At 37.9% G+C, this 18,430-nt stretch overlaps 2 protein-coding genes across 2 annotated transcripts; one reads left to right on the top strand and one right to left on the bottom strand.

Annotated features, from left to right (window-relative positions):
- The first annotated feature begins 10,326 nt into the window (after positions 1-10,326).
- LOC113282068 lies at positions 10,327-15,175 on the top strand. The gene is made up of 8 exons (XM_026531000.1): positions 10,327-10,731; positions 10,889-11,023; positions 11,118-11,245; positions 11,341-11,408; positions 11,924-12,611; positions 13,205-13,314; positions 13,405-13,473; positions 13,561-15,175. The coding sequence occupies exons 4-8, from the start codon at positions 11,368-11,370 to the stop codon at positions 14,720-14,722; spliced, it is 2,070 nt and encodes a 689-aa protein (XP_026386785.1). The 5' UTR covers positions 10,327-10,731; positions 10,889-11,023; positions 11,118-11,245; positions 11,341-11,367; the 3' UTR covers positions 14,723-15,175.
- A 265-nt stretch (positions 15,176-15,440) lies between these two features.
- LOC113282067 (putative F-box protein At5g62660) lies at positions 15,441-17,845 on the bottom strand. Its single transcript, XM_026530999.1, has 2 exons — positions 17,736-17,845; positions 15,441-17,323 (listed from the first exon to the last, which is right to left on the bottom strand). Exon 2 carries the CDS (start codon positions 17,252-17,254, stop codon positions 16,055-16,057), a length of 1,200 nt encoding a protein of 399 aa, XP_026386784.1. The 5' UTR covers positions 17,255-17,323; positions 17,736-17,845; the 3' UTR covers positions 15,441-16,054.
- Positions 17,846-18,430: the final 585 nt, after the last annotated feature.

Below are 18,430 nucleotides of genomic sequence, written 5' to 3'. Positions count from 1 at the left end.
TTCTTCAATCATGGATTCAGAGACTTATTTATATTGTCATAATAGCAAACACCTTGATCCCTGTAAGTGTGACGGTTTCTTGAGTGAAAGAGTGGGAAAGTGGGAGATCGTGGTGAAACCAGTTCCAGGTCGTGCGGAGACTTGGTTAACCATCCACCCACTACTTTTCTAACTCCTTCAAACGTTTGCACGACTTACTCACATTTCTCATCGTGGATGAATCCACGTGCCGTAGGCCGCCAGACCAAAACCCTAATTGATATCCCCCATGTGACGTGATTGATGTCTCACGAATCGTGGAGTCTGCAAGGCAGACGTGTATTTAGTTAGTTAGTTGTTGACTGATTAGACGATGAGTCTAGGTTTTGTCGAATCGAGCATAATTGACAAATGCTCAGCTATTCATGAATGTTAATATTGCTCGTGTGAGCAAAATATTGTAAATTCGATAGTTGTTGAATATTGAGATACGATCAATATGCGAATATTCGAGTTTCCTGATTCGGCGAGTTACTGAATATTGATAAGTTATCTGAATATTGATAGTCGAGCAACTGAGCAGATATTGCTCGATTCGGCGAATTTCGAGCAACTGAGCAAGTATTGCTCGATTCGACGAATTACTGATAAATTACTGAATATTGATAGTTGGATCAATATTCGAGTAATTGAGAAAGTATTGCTCAATTCGAAGAATTACTGATAAATTACTGAATATTGATAGTTGGATCAGTATTCGAGTAATTGAGCAAGTATTGCTCAATTCGACGAATTTTTTATTGGTGACGTAACCCAATAAAATATTAATTAAAATATTGGTAGACTACCGAATATTATATAATTAATCCAGATGTTGATTGCTGGATTAACATAAATTTATTAGTGTTTGAACTTGCTCAAAATGATGAATTCGTGAAGCGTTTGTTCGAAACCCTAATTTTTGGTCAATCGTTCGTTAATTGATGAATTGTTGAAAATAGGAGAGAGACCGACCACATGGAATGAAGGACGTCCATGTGGTGTCCAATCTCTCAAGTGAGCGTGCACTAGGGTCCTGAGTTGACCGGTTGGTGAAGGAATGACGATTAAATTCTGGTTTCATCATTTATTGAAACAGTGCTCGATTGAGCATTAGATGATAAAACCTAATTATGGAAAAGTGAGGGACCGACCAAGATGGCATGAAACCGGCCCTTGAGGGTGTGGGACCAGTTGATGGTCGACTGAGCAAATCCCAAGTTGGTTGGGAAGAGTTTGAATCCAATATTAGCAATTGCGCAAATTAGGTCAAAATTGTGAAAACGTGTGGGACCGGCTCGTTACAAGCCTTAGATATGCCCTTGGTCGGTCAAGGGAGCATGCTCGTGTCACCATAATTCCCGTGTCTCAGTCTTGAGAGTTTCGGCATTTTTTTATGTGCGTTTGAGCAATATCTTGGATTTTCAGAAGAGTTCGATCTTTGACTGAAATTCTCGATTTTGCTCGAATGAGCAAGTATGCCCGTTTGATCAATATTTCGTGAATATTAAAATAATAATATTTTAATATATTTTCGTGAGTAGCCTAGTCGGTCATGTGACCATGTTGACTTTTGGCCTTTTCATGGTTTCGCAATATTTGAGAAAATATGGGGAAACCATGATTTTTGCTGAAACAGGGAAGTTTCATGAGATGAGAGAAATAACAATTTATGAAAGATTAGGGATTGCAAGGTGTGGTACCGGCCATGGCTAGGGCATGGCCGGCTGGCTAAGTTTCCCGGTCCCGCGACACCTTTCCCTATTTTATATTATTATTTTTCATGAATCCACGAAAATATGGAGAAACCATGAAAATATGGAGAAACCATGAAAATATGGAGAAACCATGAGTTTTGCTCAAACAAGGAAAGTTGTTAGAATGGAGGAGTCTTCATGAGTTCATGAAAATAAAAAAAATAAGGAAAAATAATGGAGGAAGCATGGGACCGGCCACGGCTAAGGCATGGCAGCCGGTGGGCCCAGCCCATGGGGGCTTCTCCATTATTTTAATGTTATTATTTTCTCTCTCATGTTTTGTGCGAGATTCCTCGTTTGTCCATATTTTTGGATGCTCGTTCGCACAATTGGGTGCTCGTTCGTGCATCATTGTTAAGTACACTTGCACCATTAGATGGGACTTACTCAGTGATAGTTCAGATGTCCTAGTATTTATTACTAATTTATGAAATTCAGTGGAGAATAATTCATGAAACTGAGTAATAAAAGTGAGTAGTTTTTTATTATCAATCCATAGGATCATCCGTAGTTTCGACCATGAATTCAGAATAATAAAACGAGCATTACCATTCCATGGGAACGTGGATTCGACCATAGAATCGGAGTAATAAAAGTATTTATTATCATTTTATGAGATCAGTCGTGGATTCGATCATGAAATCGGAGTAATGAGATTATCTATTACCATTCCATGAGATCTGCTGTGGATTCGATCAGGAAATCGGAGTAATGAGATAAAATAGATTATCTTATAGGAATTCAGTGGTGAATGTCACGGTAGAATTAATCTATTACATAAGGGATATTAGCTAGTTAAAGTGTCATACCCGTTCTGAAGGGTGCATAGTCAGGAGACAACGACTGTTGCTGAAGTCCTAAAGGCGTTATTGCTCTCAATATTACGGAGAACCGCCTGGATCTATACACGGTCTCTCTACATATTCAGGGAACACTGAGCGTCACCGACGTCCTGAAGGCATTATTGTTTTCAATCTTACGGAGAACCGCCCAATCGTTAGAGAACGGTCTCTCTACATAGTCAGGGAACCGTGAGTGTCACCACGTCCTGAAGGCGTTATTTCTCTCAATCTTACGGAGAACCTCCCAATCGTTCTTCTATGTAGAGGCAGGTCTCTCTATGTAGTCAGGGAACAGTGAGTATCATCGATGTCCTGAAGGCGTTGAGTTCTCAATCATACGGAGAACCTCCCAATTATGTTATTCTACATAGAGGCTCATGATGAAATGCGCAACATCGAACGCTCAGCTAGTGGGAGGCCTTTCGAGAATCATATTCATCATGGCTCTGAGAGGAACTCGATCAGAGCTCGTGAAACGGTTCACATATCGTAAAACATGAATCGTCACATGCGTTCCTGAAGCGGGTCAGAAACATGCAGTATCATGACTTTACGATTTTGACCTTTGTCGAAAATCCACCATCAACAGACGGAACAAAACTCGTAGGTATATTCGTGGGAGACGGATTTATCTATTACCATAGACTTTTATGTGTGATACATATTTGTTTATTAAATTCTTCGACTTTGGGTCGTAGCAACTCTTAGTTGTGGGTGAGATCAACTAAGAGAATCAAGTACGTAGTATCCTGCTGGGATTAGAGACATAGGAGCGTAACTGTACCTTGTATCAGTGTGAGATTGATTGAGGTTCAACTATAGTCCAGTCCAAAGTTAGCTTGGAGTAGGCTAGTGTCTGTAGCGGCTTAATACAGTGTGTATTCAATCTGGACTAGGTCCCGGGGGTTTTCCGCATTTTCGGTTTCCTCGTTAACAAAACTTCTGGTGTCTGTGTTATTTCTTTTCCGCATTATATTTGTTATATAATTGAAATAATACAGGTTGTGCGTTAAAGTTTAATCGATTAGAGATCCGACCTTGTGGTTGTTGATTTCATTGATTAACACTTGGATATTGGTCTTTGGTACCATCCAAGTTATTACTTGTGTTTGATTAAAGACTCGCTATTGTTTTAGCTTGAGTAAATCAAAACAAGTAAGAGATATTAACTCCTTGAGATACTTTAATCTAGATTGAGTCTGACTGTCTAGTTGATTCTCTAGAAAAGTATTTCGGAGTTAGTCCATACAGATTGCTAAGCGAAATATTGGGTGGTGTTGTTAGACCCCCGCTTTTTCATCTTCTAAATGCAATAAGTTGGAGAAATGCTCCGCTTTTGGTTTTAACCCTCCCATACATTACATTATTATGACAAAAACTGGGGGTAGAACAAGTTCCATAGGAAGGTTAGCAACTATTTTTGCAATGAAGTAAGAAGAAAGTATGTACATGCTTGATGAGCGCTCCTTAGTAAGCATCATTCTTTCTTCAGGGAAAGTAAGAATTGAGTTGTAAAATAGTCGAGCACTCCAGAAAAATGAGTAAAAAAAATAAGAACCCCATCTACAAAAGCCAAACAACAAAAAAAAGAAAAAATATGGGTTAAGGCGGAGCAGGCGCACACACATGCACAAAAAAAGAAAGAAGAGATCTTTAGAATGTTCTTGGTGAAGGTTTATGCAGTTCATGAACATCACAAACAAACAAAACAAAAACAAAAAACAAAAAAAATTGATCAAATGGTTAAGTTATGGTCATAAAATGAATTAAAAACAAATAAATAGATGGATTTCATTAGATACAATACCTGAGTTCGAAGAATATCGGATTATTCACTTTGAAATAATTGACTTTAATCTGGTTATATCACGAAACACTTGAAATCACTTTGAATCTTCTTTGAAAAATCTTTTCAATTAAGGGTAACAACATGATCATCCTTTACTGATTTCTCCTATTTCTCTCGTCAAAAAGGTAATTACTAAAAAAGAGAAGATAGAGGAAGAAGGAAATCACAGAGGAAAAAAAAACGAATAAAAAGAGAACATAATTTTTAAAAATATGGGTGCGAGACTAATTTTTTCCCGAAAACTAAAAACGCGTCTGAGCTTTTGCGTCGATCGGTTTCACGGTAGAAAAAAATATGAAAAATGAGTTTGTCTGTATTTTTCACATAATAGAGTTCTATTATTAATATATGAGGCTTTGCCTCTTTCTCTTAAAAAAAAACTGGCTAAATTGGGGCCTATGTTTAATTGGGGCTTATAGATTACTTCATCTACCTAATACACACTGATAAGGGGTGTCTAAATTTAAAGCAAACTACCAAAATTACCCTCTTAATATTACTAAATTACCCCCATCAACTCTTAATAATAAACCTAAAACTAAAATCAGTTTTCATTTCCAACCTAAAAACCGATTCTTCATCTCTTTTACTCCCTCTTTTTTCTTATTTTTGAAACCAAAAATCGACGATTATCGACGATCCAAAAGCGATTAATCGTTTTATTTCCTTTATAAAATGTCGAAACCATCAAGATACAAACAAGCCACTGGAATCACTTATCCTAGTGTTTGTAATCCCGGAATTGTTAAAGCAATTGGAAACAAACCAAAGAAGAAAACGGTTGCTCAAGAAGAACCATCTCTAATCGAACAGGAAGAGGAGAAAATGGGTCGAATTAGGTACTTTTCTATCAACCCAATCCTCTAAACTAGGTTTTAGTAACATGCTTTAGGTTAGAAATCGAGAATTTTGAAATCCAAAAATTTCAGTGTTTACAGAATCGGATTACGTTAGTCACGAAGTAACCCGATTCTTATTAGAAACAGTTTATGTTAATAAAATTGTAGTCTGATTGTTCTGCATGTGAAAAGGAATCGGGGAACGTTAGTGTATATATAGCCCGATTGTTGTAGCCAATCTTCCTGGATCTTATTTTGTTGGAATCGGATTACATATGTCTTAACAAAAACCGATTGTTAATTTTAGAAACGGACTTTATATGTATATCGAGTAAACCGATTTCATGAATCGGTTCACATTAGCACTTGCAAAAATCCGATTGTTAATTTTATATGTTTGGAATCGGATTTCATATGTATATCGAGTAAACCGATTATATACCCTGACTTTAAAAATGCATTCTATTCCATTGTTTTTTGTTGCTTAAATCCGTATTCTACAAGCAAAAAATCAAGCCGAAAAGAAATATAAGAAGAAACATGACCATGCTACTCCTAAGCTTTTGGGACCTCGTCAAATAGACGGTCAAAATTTGAATGCTTCCTACCGAAGGGCCACAGTGAGTAAATCCAAAGGTATTAACATCAATGACCCACCACCTCGAGCGGAGCAACAAATACATGAAGAACCTGATTCTGATACACATACTGAACAAAAAGATGGTGAGGAGGAGAGGATTGAAGAACAAAGTGGTGGCAAGGAAGGTGGTGAAGAAGAAAGTGAGGAGAGTGAAAGTGATGAAGATGCCCGTGGCAAGAAAGGTGTTGAAGAAGAAAGTGATGAGAGTGAAAGTGATGAAGAAGAACGTGACAAAGAAGGTGGTGGAGAAGAAAGTGATGAGAGTGAAAGTGATGAAGAAGAAGGTGACGAGGAAGGTGATAAAGAGATAAGAGAAGTCGTTCAAGAACAAGAAGGAGACCCTAAAGGAAAAGGTCAGAAGAAAGAAGTTCCAAAGAAGAAGAAAGGTGACCACATGCCCAACGATCTGAATATGCTTGCTCGCGGCCCTGATGATCCACCTTTAGGGATACCAGCTGATGGAGGAAATGTGTTATGGGGTTACAAAGGAAGTTGGGCCGGCATCGTCTACAATACCATAGTAAGTACCTAAACCTTGTGTCATGTAATGTAAACATTATTATCCGTGTAGTGTTTTGACTATTTTCCATCGTGGTTGTTTGGTTTTATAGGATCACAAGCATGTCGTTCGTCTTATGAAGCCTGGAACGTCAGTGAGTAAGATGAGGCAATGGCCACTTATAGCTGATGAATTAAGCAGGGGAGAAGTTCCGGAAGTGGTCGATCTAGTCAATTCTACGGGGTTGCTTTCTGTGGTCAACAATTTGGGCCACTTTACTTATTATAGACCTCTTTGTTCTGCCTTTGCCGAGAGATACTACGGGGAAACAGATACTTTACATATTCCGTTTGGAGAAATGACGATAACTCCAAATGATGCGAAGTTCATTACCGGGCTAAGCATAGAAGGTAAATCCGTGAAGCACAAAGATTACGCGCAAGAGCTTGATTGGGACAAGATTTATGCATGGACCAAGGAAGTGTTCTAATAGGATGAGGAGAAGACCAAGAAGGAGATGCTAGTATGCAAGGCAAAGCAGAGGATATTCCATCTCTCGAGGCTGAGGAGCAACTTTATGGGAACAAAGAAGCTTCGTCATGAGGGAAAAGCGGTGACGCCGCAACGTATCATCGCCACGGCCAATGCGTATGTCCTTTATACCCTTGGAGTTGTTATCTTCCCTGACGTTTCCGGTGCCCGTGTTAACGCCAACTTTATCCAGCTGTTGCAACCATTTGATAAGATACATGACTACTCTTGGGACACTGCCATCCTTGCACACTTTTTGACGCAGTTGATAAAGGCTCATAGGGCTCAAAGGAACCAACTCGGAGGGAATATGGCTTTTCTGCAGGCGTGGATATATTTGCACTTCCCAATATTTGCTAAAAGGGCTTTTGTGAACAAGGATTGGGACGGACAGCAGTATGGAAACAAGTACACCTACAGAAGTAAGCCGAAGAAATAAAGAATGGATTATTTGAATTTGAGACTCCTGCTAGACAACTTGACGACGGAGGATGTTGTCTTTGATCCTTACAAGGAGGCTTTGGCTAAAGGAAACGGAAAGAAAGTTGGCTGCCCATAGCAAGGTGAATATCATGTGCCTTTGTTTCACCCAAGAGGATATGTAATGTACAACCCGTCGAGAGTCGCAAGACAATGCGGTTACAAACAAAAAATCCCAAAGACGCACAAGGATTTCAAATTCGATGAGAGAAAAACCAAAGCACATGATAGTGATATTGTCATTGTTCACCAGCCTTTCCCATCATGTGATTATTGGGATAACAGAGCGTTTCACAAAATCCTTTGGTTGGTCCATCTCGAACAGATGACGAGGCAGATCTGGGTTACATGCCGTGGTACCTCAATGTTTCGCATACTCGAGTGATACGAGTATATGAGAGGCCCATGATAGAGGACAAATATACATCTCTCCAATACTTGGTGCATATTGTTACTCAATTACGATTTTGTTAATGATTTTTGTATATATTGAATGTTTGTTATTTGAAATTGAAACGGAGAAGACGAGTCGAATACTTGATAACCCGGGCAAAGCTAGAAATCAGGGAAGGGAAAATGTGAAGGCCAATTAAAAGCTAATTGATGAATTGAACGGTCTCGAAGATGTAGAAGCTGGTGCAAAGTTTGGGGAACAAGAAGAGGATGATGATGATGAGGAGGAGGAGGAGAATGTGCCAAAGAAGAAGAGAAATAGTGCCCGTACCAAAAAGATGTCTGAAGGTGCATCGAGCAGCGCACAATCTAGGAAAAGTGGTCGTGGCGGGGATGTTCATGAATGAATGGTTATATTCATGTTTATGTCTTTAAGTATGGATAATTATGGAGTCAAAACTTATGTCTTGTCTTAAACTTATTCTAGCACTTTTTCTGTCAAAATCGGTTTACATATAACTATATGTAATCCGATTCTGACAATTTCTCAGAGGTTCAGTTTCGGAATCGGTTTACATTTACCTTTATAAAACCCGATTGTGATGAAGCAAACTCCTGTAACTTTTGAAACCAAGAATCGGTTTTCGTCAACCAATATGTAGCCCGATTACTAAGAAGAAAAGTCCTGTAACTTTTAGAATCGGTTTACATGTACAAAAATGTAAACCGATTTTTATGAAGAAAAGTTCTGTAACTTTTACAATCGGTTTACATGTGCATTACAAAAGCCCGATTGTTGAGAGGCATAATTTATATGATTTTGTAAGGACACAATCGGTTTATGTGGACATACATAAAATCCGATTGTTTGATTTGAATTTGAAAAAAATAGCCGTTGAGTCCTTATCTATATAAGGACAACCTCTTTCAGCCACTCCCATACCACACATTTAGCCTAGAAAATGGAATGGGAACCGTTTGAAGATTTGTGTCTCGTTAAATCCTTTGCTAATACGTTCCGTGAACGTCCAAATGAAATCTATTCAATGTTTTGGAAGAGAGTTAAAGAGTTCTTTTACCGGCGTACCGCGAATCCCAACAAACGCAAATGGAGAGACTTGGCATTTCGATTCCAATACATTAAAGGGGCAACGCGAGAGTACGTAATAGTTAGAAATATGGTGTACCACTATCATCCACGAGCTCCTCTTAGGGAAAAGTGAGTAATGCGATCATTTTTATACCTATGTCAACTACACTAGTTCACATACTAACATATAAGAATTCATTGAATTTCAGCTGGAACGTTTCAACGGGTTATGAAGAATTCGTAATGGGGAAAGAAAGTTCATTCACCACAAAGAATATATGACGTCGTACCGACGTGCTCGGAGGTCCTTTGATGAGCATTTAATGTGTCAAATTCTAGAATTCCCATACTGAGTCTTATATATATATATATGTAGTGGGCTAATTTCCTAAACTATGTAATGAATATTTTGTTTCTGAAAGTAAGGCATAATCGGTTTACATGTGCATTAAAAATGTCCTATTTTTGGAATCGGTTTATGTGGGTGTTGATAAAACTCCGATTCTGGGTATACATCTTCCTAAGCATAAAACTCAACCCAGAATCGGTTTACAAATGCACTAACATAAACCGATTCTGGATCGAGTAAAAACTAAATTTTTTTAGTTTTGATTATCGATTAATGAAAGTTAATTTCAGGATTAACTTGATTAAACATTATTTAATAATCCGAATTAGCACTAATTTAATAAGGATATATTGGGCATTAATATAAATATTGGATAAGGGGTTTCTATGAATTTTCTCCCAATGACCCTATTTTTTCATCTAGTATTAGGCCCCAATTAAGTGGCATAGGCCCCAATTTAGCCAGGTAAAAAAAAGAAAAAACAAAGATATCAATCAGGCTTCCTTTATTAAGAGCAAGTCTGATGGTGGAATCCAACCTATTCCAAGTGTGGAAAAACCATGGAATGTCAAGTCTAGTAGCTTCCAAGTTGGGGTCTTCCACAGAAAATCCAAGCAGAGTTCCACGGTTTTGTGGAAGGGTCCGTGGAATCCATGTAAACGCCAATAAGAATAGCGCAGTAGAAGACAAGAAACGCTATTCTTAATAGCACTAAAAAAACGCTATTAAGAATAGCACTCAGTGCTATTAAGAATAACGTCTGTTTTTATCCGTAGTTAAAATGAGTTGTTGAAATCTAACGGCTGAGAAAAAAACGCTATTCTTAATAGCACTAAGTGTTATTCTTAATAGCGTTTTCACTATTCAACCATTACACTTGCGCTTCCATCCACAGTTCCAAGTGATGAGGTGGCGTGGAAGATGGATGGATTCCACCGTAAGACTTGCTCTAAGTCTGAACGGGCCCTCCCTTAAACCCTCGTAACAAAACCCTCCCCAATAATATCAGCTCGGTTTAAACGACTACATTACACAACGTCTACATTTTCCTTCTTCCCATTTTCTTCATCGATTCAATTTCAGTTCTTGAAACTATGAAGAACCGTTTTTCCGATTATAAAATTGTTCATTACTCTTTGAACAACAAAGGGGCTTTTTTGAATTTCAGAATTTCACTTCAATTTCTCAATTGTTTTACCCGTTTTACATTTTCAATAAAAACTAGGGTTTTTCAATTCTTCACAATATGAAAATAGACTATAAGAGTTTCGCTCCTGTAAATCCCCAAATAATCAAATCATCTCTATCTACACCATTAAAATCTACTCCTTTATGTTCAGAAAAGAAGAAGAACATATCTTCTTTAACCGATTCTTTTCATTCTCCCTCTAATAGAGTTCCTGTTGGTGATTCTCCTTATGTTATTAAAGCTAAACACGTTCAGGTAAATTTTTCGTCGATTTCCTTGTTTGATTTTTGGTGGGTTTTGTTTAATTCATGATTTTAGCCCTTTCTTGTGAAGGTTTTGTAATGTGTTCTGTCGGGACTTTCAACAAACAGTTTCTGATTTGAAAAACCCTTGTTTTTATTGTTGATTAAAGGATGCAAGCAAGGATGTTAGGATGAAGCATCATAATCATGCTGATGATTTTATTGAAGCAATTAAATTGTTTCGTAATCTGTGCTCTCAGCAAGCTCAGGAATCTCTTGATGATGTGCTCATTGATCTCTACAAGGTATATTATCTTCGTTTTTCTTCTTTAAATTTCTTGAATCCACTGATGATTCTGTTCCTATAACTGTTTCCATTTGATCTTTATGTAACAACAGAGAGCTGGTAGGATGGACGAACATATCCAACTCCTTGGACATAAACTGCAGCTCGTCAAAGATGGCGTAACTAAGACAGCAAGAGCTGTAGAGATGTTCTGTTGCTCCATTGAACAAGAGAAATCAAGGTAAGTAAATGTTACAAACTTGTAATACATTCCAATTCAAAATGTAAATTTCTTGCGTTAGTTGGTTCCACTTATCGCGAGCTTTGTATAAGCAGGTTATTGGGAACTTGGGATGGGCTTACATGCAACAGGAGAAGTACCAGCTAGCTGAAGAATTGTATAGGTATGTTGCCTCAGTTTTGAATGTTTTGAGCATGATAATTCTTGCTGATGTCCAGCACTTTTGAGTTACTCCTTTGTCTGCTTTTGAGTTACTCCCTTGTCAGCATTCCTTGATCATTTCCAACTTTTTGTGTGGCCACAATGTCTACCATTTCTGCCTATTAGATAGCGTGTTTGTTATTAGCTTAACTTTGGTTCCATGAACTGGGGATCAAGGTTGGTGTGTTAAGGTTAGCAGTGTTTTTTTCTGTACTACTCTTAAGAACAGAATGAAAAAAATCATTTTCACAAATCTTTGCGAAAAGAGGTCCTATTTTTGTGATGCTTTTTCATATGACTTGAGCACAAATAGCAGGTACTAGTGGAAATGTTGCAGAGGACCTAGTGGTAATTCAGCATTTTTAACGTGAATGTTCACCATGAATTTTTTGTGGATTTCCAAATCCCACCTTTGTTTGTTTCACTGTTGGACTTTTATGAATATGTTGACAATGCTTTCTATGTTTGTCAATCCAGGAAAGCTTTATCAATCGAGCCAGATAAGAACAAACAATGCAATCTTGCCATCTGCTTGATGCACAGAGGAAGAATTACTGAAGTAAAGTCTCTACTTGAAACTGTAAAAGCTGAGCCTGAGTTTGCTGATTCCTATGTTAAATCATTTGACTGTGCTACCGAGATGCTTTCTGAGCTTAATTCAGGTCCAGCTCTGAAACCACTTGAGCAGAAGAAAGACGATAGTTTCAAAATGGAGACTCTGGTCAAAGTGAATTCCAGTTCAAGATATGTGGTTGGTGAAAGAGGTTTGGAGCATTCAGATTCACAAAAGGAGAATGAAACTGTTTGCCGAAGCTATAATCTGAATTCTGAAGCTACCTATCATCAGTTATCATTAGCGAACGATATTGAGTACAATCTACAAAAGGAGTTTGAAGTATTTGATATCAATGGAGAATTCAGAAAATCAGCGGCTCGAGGAGGTTCTCTATATTCAGACCAGAAGAAGTACTTGTACTCAACAAATAGACATGAATGTGCAGGTAATCTTCAGGTTTTAAAGGAAATCCCTCTTCAGGAGGATAGTGCAGAGAAAGACATGGCTCTTGTAATGAAGCAGGCGATTAAAGCTATTAAATCCTTTCGCAGTCTGTGCTCTCGACAATCTCAAGAATCTCTTGATAATGTGCTCATTGATCTTTACAAGGTATGGTATGATCTCAATTCACTCATTTGTAATATTGTTTGAAGTTTTCCTTTTTCACCTTGAGACTTCTTGAATGGAGTGATGAATCACTTTCTATAACTTTACGTGGAAACTCCACATGTATCAACGTCCAGGTTCATAAAAAAAAATAGATCACAATTGTGTAAAGACCTCTATTTAGTTATAATATCTAAAACCGAAAATTGTTGCTAATTAAATTATTCAATAACTCTTGCTTTTAGCTATGATAGTAGGTGAGTGACTCATTGTAACGACATGTGCATAGTTTCATATACTTGCTACAAGAATTTTTTTTGCAATTTAGTTTAATATGCTTAATATTATTTAGTGTGACATTAGATCCTAATTACAACCCCCACATTTGTTATGGTCAATTCCATTAGAATTAGATTTTAGTTGGTCGGCCCGTTGTTATTTATTCATTTCATTTTTGCTTCTGGTTAGCCCACTTTCATGACAAGTCTTGTCTGCAGTAAACAACCTTAAACCATTTAAGGAAATGGGTATTGTACATAATTTTGTTTATATTTAAGTTCGGTTTGTGACGTTTGATTTTTATGTAATGACAACAGAAATCTGGTGGAATTGGCCAACATATAGAACTCCTTGAACGTAAACTGCAGCTCCTTGAAGATGGTGGGAACAAGTCCCGTTGCTGTTCTGTTCATCATGAGAAATCGAGGTAAAATTTTACAAAATCTCTTTTTACGGTTATTTTCTGAATGTAAATTTACTGCGCATTTTTCACTTATCATGAGATTCGTATATGCAGGTTACTAGGAAACTTGGGATGGGCTTACATGCAAAAGAAGAATTACAAAGTTGCTGATGAATTCTATCGGTACGCATGTATGTATGTCTACTGTAGCATGCATATCCTTTCTATCCAAAAAGCTGAAATATATCATGTGTTTACCACCCAATCCAGGAAAGCGTTATCTCTTGAACCAGATGAGAAGAGTAATGAATGCAATCTTGCCATCTGCTTCATACAAAAAGAAAGAATTCGGATCGCAAAGTCTCTACTTCAAAACCACGTGGATGGTGGAAGAGGTTTGGTGCCTTCTTATATGAAATGCTTAGATAACTCACATCCAAGTAAGGGACAGCATCAAAACCATGGACTCGGAGGAAAATGGACAGGCAAGGATCCTCGTTTAAGGGTTTCAGACATGAATGGGTCAGATTCTAGTTTTGGGCAAGATATGGTTGAGAAAGAAGAGGAGAAGGAGGATTCTTTAAGTCTATTTTCTTCTGAAAATACCATTGAATCTGTCAGTGAGTGGAGTAGCAGCGAAGATTCCAGTTATATATCTCAAGAGACAGATATTAGACTACTAGTGGTTGATGATCTGAATGATGCAGAAGATACTCTACAGAAACAGTTTGAAGCAGTTGGTATTAATGGAGAATTCAGAAACTATAAGAGGGGAACGGTCATTATTGTGTTTCTTGACGCCAGTAAACTATATGTGGTCTCCGACAGCAGGTTGAGCTATGAATTTATTAATCCTGATACTAAAGTGAAGGAATATAGGATATGCTATCGTAATAAGGTAAAATGTGAGGGCTTGCATGTGAAAGTAGAAGAAGTTGGTGAGAAAATCACAGCCTGTGAAGGTTTCTTAACAGCTTTAGCAGGAAATTACAAAATTGCTCATCACGTTTGCGAAAATCTTAAGCAAATGTGGATTAACGAAGAAATTGGTTCAGATCATAGGTTTTTTGCCGAGAGATTGGAAGATCACTCCACCGATACTGATTTCATTTTAGTTACTCCCACCAACATGGGTGGTTTTCAGATTAGCAGTGTGAAGGACAATGGAGTACGCCCTATGGTTGGTAAGTTACTGTGTTTGGGAAGTGGGGCAGGTTTAGCAGAAAAAATCATATTAGAAAAGCTAAAAACACGTAACCAAGAAATCAGCACCGTAGAGATGTTGAAGGAGGTTGTACATGAAGTTTGTGGAGAAGAGAAGACCGTCGGGGGAGTTGTGACAGTTGCAGTTAGCGAAGTTGTCGGTGAAAGCGATAAAGACAAAAGGCTGAAAACAGAATTTTTTCGGTTTCCACCACTTAAAAGAGTGTGACCTATCACAGTCTTGGATGATGGAATACAATTTGCAAAGGATGACTGTTTCTTGTTAATTGATGGCAAAAATGTTTTAGATTTTGGAATCCTCGAACACATCGAGGAGGGGGACTTGAGTGATTATCCTGTTAGGCCAGACTTGGTTAGAGTCCGGATATTTCTGGATGCAACAGATGATCCTTGGTTTTATCATGCCTCCAACTATTCAGAAAGAACAGATTTTGTAGATTTTGAATACTCGGTTTTGAGCTACAACCAAGCTAAACAAAAGTTCAATATGGTCCTGGAATCTTCAAAGAAGGAAACTCAAGAACTTTACGAGTCGATAATTGTTGGTAAAACAAGAATGTTTTGGGATAACGAAAACATGGTTTTCATCATCTGTTGATTGATTTTAGTATTTGAACTTGTATACAGATTTGAACTTGTGTACAGATTTATTGGTGTAATAGAAGGTTGTTATAGAAATTCTATGTTTCTTTCAGAAAAGGTCTTAATGGCCAGAGTCAGGTGGATTGCAGCAAAACTTAGTTACAGAACCTAAAACTACTCAGGGAAGAATCCTCCTGATTACAAGTAGGAAAAATAGGTCAGAATTCAGTCTAGGTTCCAAATTTCTGGTAGTGATGGCTGAATTAACAACTCAGACTAGTGACTTGCTGTTAGACCAATAGCTGCTTAAGCAAAACTCAGCCAAAAACTCTCTTTTATCATGATTTGCCTTTAGAAAAGTAAAGCGTTTTTATATAAGAAATTCAACTGATTGATTTGCCGTTAAGGCCACAAAAAGTCACATGGCATTAGGAATTTAGAGAAACTTTTACAATGAAGTATATTTCTGCTTTTTACTGCCAAGTTAAGTTTCGTTAATTCCTCGTCTATTTCTTCAAGTTTGCTTTTAAGTTTCTTCAACTCCTCTTGTTTACTGGTGACAGCCTTATCATTTTGCTAACAGCTTTCAACGCCTGTGATGGTAGAATCCCCGACTCATGCCACCTTTCTTGGTCACCTTTCTTCTACCAAATACCTGTTGAGAGGCTGAACAGGAAAGAGACTTTCCGTAAAAGTTGTAACTAGGGACCTCCGGGAGTAACGTGTAAACGAGGTGACACCATCCATTTCAATCTTCTTAAATGTCTTTTTCCTGCGATCATACGAATACAAAGTGGTGAAGCTTATAGATTTTCTGCATCCCCGGCATTCAAAGAGTATCTTGTCAGTACATCCAGCAATTCCAAGACCACCAACCCCATTATCACAATAAAAGGGTAGAGTAATAGTCTCTGTGCTCCAATTATTTCTGTTTCCTCGACAGTTCTCCAGTTTTCTGTCAGCTGTCATCTAACATCCACAACTTGACAACGTAAGGTTCCATCCGGTATAATAGAGCCACCTGTCCACCCAATACTAGCATATCAATTGGCAGCCTAAAGGATTCATCACGAGGCTCGTCGAGGATGAAACTAGGAATTGGGATAAGTCTGTACTTCTCACTTCCAACATCAAATGCAACTATCACGTCAGGATCATTAGGATTAGTTTTCCCCCATTCATCCGAATAATATTCTTTGTTACTCCAATATATCGTACCGTCTGCATACACCTGCCGACAACTACTGTGAACCGGAGGGAGCACTTCTTTAATTCTTATTTGGTTGTTTTCGTTAGGAACCGCGTTGATTCTTCGCGATTTAGTGTCACGGCCCACTGTCAATACCTCCCAACTTTCATAATCAGGCTGTTCCAAAGAATTATACCGGTGTTGTTCGCTTCCAGCAACTAGTCTCCAAAAGCAGAATACTTTATGTTCACTCTTCTCTGGATCGAACCCAAATCGATAACTTGGAATGGAATGACTTTTTATTTTCATCGTGCTTTCATTTTCCATAAGCTTGTCATTTTCTTCTGCTAGTAATGTTGATATGACCCACGGTGTTGTTTCTCGTGTACTTGCATTGTATACCCTAACAGCATATGCATTCCAATCTACAAAACAAACCAAACCATTTACCGGTTCCAGGATTTCACTATAAGGGAACCATTGATCATGGGTTATCCTAGCCTTACTAACAATAGCATTCACTTCTTCTTTTTCCTCACCACCACCACCACTGATTTGATCAACTATCTCAGCACATGAAATACTTTGCTTTAACGTTTTGCTTGTTGAAAAGCTAAAGCCTAAGCTAGTGTGAAGGTCGCCCTTTTCTGGCAATGGGTTGATGTAGAGGAGATTCGGACGTGATTTTGATTGGACGAAATGTAAATCAATCAACTGTGTATCATGTTTAATCAAAGACAGCCAGTGTTTGCATACCGACTTGAACTGCATGAGTGATTTCACCGGGAGCTTGCTTAAGATGTCTATCACAATATCGTTGGGTAAAATACTGACTTGAGTCGGAATGATATCAAGAGGAGAATTATGAAGACCATGATAGCTGGTGTTAACAAGATCCTTGATGCTTCTGTTCCTTGACGTACCATGATAAAAGTGTGGGGATACATCATAACTTCTTAAAACCTCCATTGGTTCTGATAATTATCAAGGCTGCCTGTTCGGTTTGGAAACAAGACTAGATTGAGAATCACAATCCTCCTACAACAACATAAACACAAATTTATGTTACTAAAACAACACTAATTTGGATAAAATAGAGAATCAGAAACCATAAATCCTCTATCTAAGATGATTAGAACGGCACCAGCATACAGGAAATTTCAGATCCGTAGAACACCCGAACAAATAATATGATTAGAAAACACTAATTTTACTTACTGATTAACAAAATTGAAAAGATATTGAGAATAAATTGAAGAAATCATCTAATAAGTGACGGGTATTACGAATTTCACAATACAATCAGGGATAATAACCCTATCTATCTAAGAACACTGATTAACGAAATTGAACGAATAAAAATCAACCTAATTTTTATATCTGTATATATACTGATTAACGAAATTGAAAGAAATATTATATGAGAACCAGGATTAAAATCCAGATTTACCTGATCAGTCAATTCAGAGAAGCGCTCTGTAAATTTATCAAGGAATCTCAAAAGGGTCGTCCTTCGGTTGAGCAGAGAAGAAGAGGGGGAAAAGATAATATTGAAGAACCGTGAGTGAGTCCTGTGAATCCTGTCCTATTTATAGTAAACCGGTAAGGGGAAAAGATATTCAAATCGGTACATTATTTAGAAACTGAAGTCGGTAAGAAATCGGACAAACACGGCCAGATATACACGGAAATTGGATGGATGGCATAGTAAGTCTGTATGCCCCAAAATTTCTATGTATGCCCCAAATGAGGGTACCAACCAAAAATTAGTTAAATTAGCCCAAGTGTTGATTAGCTCAATTACAATTTTGAATCGTTTTGATGTTTCTGCTCAAAGAATCTTATGTTGTGAAACTGTACAATCGTCGTTCAAAGAGATAGTAACACGGTCCCACATAAATATATCATAAACCAGATGATTTTGTTAGAGCTGGCACTATGGAGGTGTGCATCCCTTCCCCATCTGTCCATTTCCCTTAAAAACCCAAAAAACCAACCCTTATGGTCTCCTAAATCCCCACATATAACGGATATCCTTTCCCTTCGTTATATGGAGGATCACATCTGATCCCTCCTGTAGGGAAAGAAATTACACGGTTACTGAGTAGCCGTATTTTTTTACGCTTTACGGATACTCAGTAGTCG

The sequence above is a fragment of the Papaver somniferum genome, chromosome 5 (assembly GCF_003573695.1).
Source record: "Papaver somniferum cultivar HN1 chromosome 5, ASM357369v1, whole genome shotgun sequence".
In the NCBI taxonomy this organism is placed as follows: Eukaryota; Viridiplantae; Streptophyta; class Magnoliopsida; order Ranunculales; family Papaveraceae; genus Papaver; species Papaver somniferum.
Note: the sequence above shows the minus strand (reverse complement) of the source record. Positions and strands in the feature narration are given on the sequence as shown.

Coding starts and splice junctions, on each gene's coding strand:
- LOC113282067 (XM_026530999.1), bottom strand. CDS start 17,254: ATGGAGGTTTTAAGAAGTTATGATGTATCCCCACACTTTTATCATGGT.
- LOC113282068 (XM_026531000.1), top strand. CDS start 11,368: ATGCAACAGGAGAAGTACCAGCTAGCTGAAGAATTGTATAG. Junction 11,409..11,923: donor CTAGCTGAAGAATTGTATAG/GTATGTTGCCTC, acceptor TTGTCAATCCAG/GAAAGCTTTATCAATCGAGC. Junction 13,474..13,560: donor GTTGCTGATGAATTCTATCG/GTACGCATGTAT, acceptor CACCCAATCCAG/GAAAGCGTTATCTCTTGAAC.